Source organism: Hyla sarda, chromosome 6 (genome assembly GCF_029499605.1).
Source record: "Hyla sarda isolate aHylSar1 chromosome 6, aHylSar1.hap1, whole genome shotgun sequence".
NCBI classification, from domain to species: domain Eukaryota; kingdom Metazoa; phylum Chordata; class Amphibia; order Anura; family Hylidae; genus Hyla; species Hyla sarda.
Window position 1 is genome coordinate 132722984 of NC_079194.1, and position 3917 is coordinate 132726900.

The following is a 3917-nucleotide window of genomic DNA, read 5'->3' on the forward strand; positions in this document are numbered from 1 at the left end:
CTTTCAGGATTCCTCCCTTTATCAAGTCCAATAGACAAGGACTAATGATCAAAGGACTTGATAAATTATCAGGGAGGAATCCCGAAAGTTTGTCTCTACAAAATTCTGTTAGTCCAATAAAAAAGGTATTACAATCTGCATCATTGGACTAATACGGCTACTCACATTTACTATACAGATATACACATACCTGAAGATGGTTTAGAACCCTGTGATGTCACACATGCTTGTGATGATGTCACCGTAAGCTGTACAAGGAGGTGCGCGCCGGCTGCAGTCTCTTCAGTGTGTTTTGCATTCACAACCTGTGGTGCAAAGTGTTTGTTAGAGAGTTTCTATTTGCGATAGAGAATTCAAGATTTTGACCGTTCCTTGTCTGAAGAGAGAACCACAAGGTAAGTCTCAGCCTCTTCTATTCATACATACACAGGGCTTTTTTTTGACAGTTTTTTTTTATTGTTGTTGCTTTTTTTTTTTAGCAAAAAAAAACAAGAAATTAATTTCCAAAAGAAATAACAAGTTATATTTCTCATAGCATTGTGACAATACTAGGCATTAAACATAATAAAACGCACAGATAGTATCATGACCAGAGCTTTTTCTTGCAAAACTGCTAAAATGCAATTATGCCCAAAAAATCCCCCAAGAAAAAGAGTCCTAATTCATGAAGTTCTAAAAGATATAAGTCTATGAGAAAGATTTGGTGGAGTAGTAAAAGAATGACAGAAAGATTAGGGCAGAAATATAATATTATATAATAGAATTCTGTGTGTACTAACAATAGAAATACTCCGGGTACTCCGAAATGGAAAATGTTCAAATCAACTAGTGGTAGAAAGTCAAATGGGGGATGGATAGATCCCAATGAGGTGGGGTAGGTTCATTATTAGTAAATGTATATAGCAGGATAGCCCAATTGTATCTACAGTATGAAGTTCACATGGCCCAGTGACCATACAGCCAAGCCCTTATAATCCGCCATTACTAGGACAGATTCAGGGTTGTCAGATATTACTAGGACCGGAGAGGTTCAGGTTTCTCATATATTACTAGGACCAGACAGGTTCAGGGTTATCAGATATTACTAGGACCAGACAGGTTCAGGGTTATCAGATATTACTTGGACCGGACAGGTTCAGGGTTATCAGATATTACTAGGAGCGGACAGGTTCAGGGTTATCAGATATTACTAGGACCAGACAGGTTCAGGGTTATCAGATATTACTAGGAGCGGACAGGTTAAGGGTTATCAGATATTACTAGGACCGGACAGGTTCAGGGTTATCAAATATTACTAGGACCGGACAGGTTCAGGGTTATCAGATATTACTAGGACCGGACAGGTTCAAGGTTATCAGATATTACTAGGACCGGACAGGTTCAGGGTTATCAGATATTACTAGGACCGGACAGGTTCAGGGTTATCAGATATTACTAGAACCGGACAGGTTCAGGGTAATCAGATATTACTAGGACCGGACAGGTTCAGGGTTATTAGACATTGGTAACCTCAGGGAAGACGTCTCCATATAAAACACTTATAGAGAAGCGTCTTCTTCTGAGGCTGCGATGGTCTTAGTGTTATCTTGTGGTTCTGTGCTGGACATTTCTGCTCTGTATGAAGGATCTATTGTATAATGACAGGAATGATGACATGTTGTCTAATGTGTTCACTTATCTCTCTCTCTCTAGTGTTTTCAGGCTCTGACCTGTGACCATGGCCTCTCCACAAGACCCATTGCTGAAGGAGGAGGAAGAAGCAATGGAGGACCATAGTGATATGGATGTAGAAAAGGGCGATATCCCTGAGAGGCAGAACCTGCCATCTCTAAGCGTGATGTCCACCGCACGTTCCATAATCACCGTAGTGATCCTCGCCTTTGTTAATTTGCTCATCTATGCAAATCGCTCCAGCGTGGCGGGGGTGCTGCCTTATATACAGAAAGCATATGACACCAATGCTAGTCTGTCCGGCTTATTGAATACATTGTTTATTGGAAGCTACGTGCTGGTCGCACCAATTGCCGGATATTTGGGCGACCACTGTAATAAGAAATATACTGTTTGTGCAGGAGTCATCGTTTGGCTGAGCATGACACTTACCCTGTCATTCATCCCTGACGGGTACTTCCTGCTCTTCCTGCTGACGAGTGGACTGGTTGGAGCCGGAGAGGCGACTTTCTGCACCATCGCCCCATCCATCATTGCAGACCTTTTTACAAGTGACCAGCGGACCCGCATGCTGAACGTGTTTTATTCCGTCATACCTGTAGGCTGCGGACTAGGATACATCATCGGGCCCAAAGTGACTGATGCAGCAAGGGGCGATTGGCACTGGGCGTTTCGGGTCACCCCTGGCCTGGGCCTCATAGCTGTGGCTTTGTTGATTTTGGTCACAAAGGAGCTTCCAAGAACGACTACAAACGGGAAGAAGAACAACAAATCCCAGAAGTTTGCCAAATGGGCGACAGATCTGAAAAAACTATTTAAAAATCGAAGCTTCATGTTAACCACCATGGGATCGACGGCTGTATCCTTCATAGTGGGAGCCATAGGTGTATGGGGTCCGTCATACCTGACCCACGCACGAACACTCCTACAAGAGAAGGACCCTTGCCGTGCTGAACCGTGTGACTATCACGACATCCTAATATTTGGTGTGGTTACAGTCATTTCCGGCATTCTGGGAGTTGTAGCAGGGACGGAGATAAGTAAAAGATATCGCAAATTCAACCCACGGGCGGACCCGCTTGTGTGTGGATGCGCGATGATGCTCTCCGCCCCTTTTCTTCTGTTGGCATTGACTTTTGGCAACATCAGCCTCGTTGCCACCAACATCTTCATCTTCATCGGAGAGACGCTTCTGTCAGTAAATTTCACCCTCATATCTGACATTATACTAAAAGTAGTAACTCCGTGGAGAAGATCTTCAGCCCTGGCCGTGCAGATGACAATCTATCACCTCCTAGGTGACGCCGGCAGCCCGTACCTCATCGGCCTGATATCTGACACCTACGAACGAGGATATGCCAAATCCCCTCTTCTGAAATACCGCAGCCTGGAGTATGCCCTCATGACCTGCACTATAATGGCAGTCATCGGAGGGGCCTTCTTCATGGCCACGGCCCTATATATAGAGAGGGACGAAAAAGAAGCAGAGATGGAATCAGAACCTCCGTCATCCTCCTCCTCCTCATTGCTTCCTGCCGATGAGGACCGCGCTTCAGACTGAGGAAAAGTCATTGCTTACCTTTATCTCGTTTACTTCATTAAAAAAAAAAAAAGAAAAAAAGAACTGCATTTGTTCTATGTTCCACTTTACCCCTTATTCTCTACCCAGGGGCGGACACAGACAGCAGAGGGCCCTTGTGCAAAGAATGTGCCTGTGCCCCCCACTCCCCCCAAAACATCAATTGTTCAGCACCCCCCTCCATGTGTCACTTACTTAGGTGGACCCCCATATGTCACTTGCTGTATAAGTTTCTAATTATTTATTAAGGCCTCCCATATGCCGCAGCTCCTTCAAGCCCCCCACATTAGGTAGCATAGATTCCCAACATTAGGTAGCATAGATTCCCCACATTAGGTAGCATCGTTTCCTCACATTAAGTAGCATAGTTTCCCAACATTAGGTAGCATGGATTTCCTACATTAGGTAGCAGTTTCCCCACATTAGGTAGCATAGTTTGCCCACATTAGGTAGCATAGTTTCCCCACAATTGGTAGCACAGATTCTCCACATTAGGTAACATAGTTTCCCCACATTAGGTAGCATAGTTTACCCACATTAGGTAGCACAGATTCCCCACATTAGGTAACATAGTTTCCCCACATTAGGTAGCATAGTTTCCCCACATTAGGTAGCATAGATTCCCCACATTAGGTAACATAGTTTCCCCACATTAGGTAGCATAGCT

The 3917-nt window shown here is 44.3% G+C and overlaps 1 protein-coding gene across 1 annotated transcript; it reads left to right on the forward strand.

Annotated features, from left to right (window-relative positions):
* The first annotated feature begins 244 nt into the window (after nt 1–244).
* LOC130277622 (protein spinster homolog 1-like) lies at nt 245–3250 on the forward strand. The gene is made up of 2 exons (XM_056528341.1): nt 245–395; nt 1693–3250. Exon 2 carries the CDS (start codon nt 1718–1720, stop codon nt 3230–3232), a length of 1515 nt encoding a protein of 504 aa, XP_056384316.1. The 5' UTR covers nt 245–395; nt 1693–1717; the 3' UTR covers nt 3233–3250.
* The last annotated feature ends 667 nt before the right edge of the window (nt 3251–3917 follow it).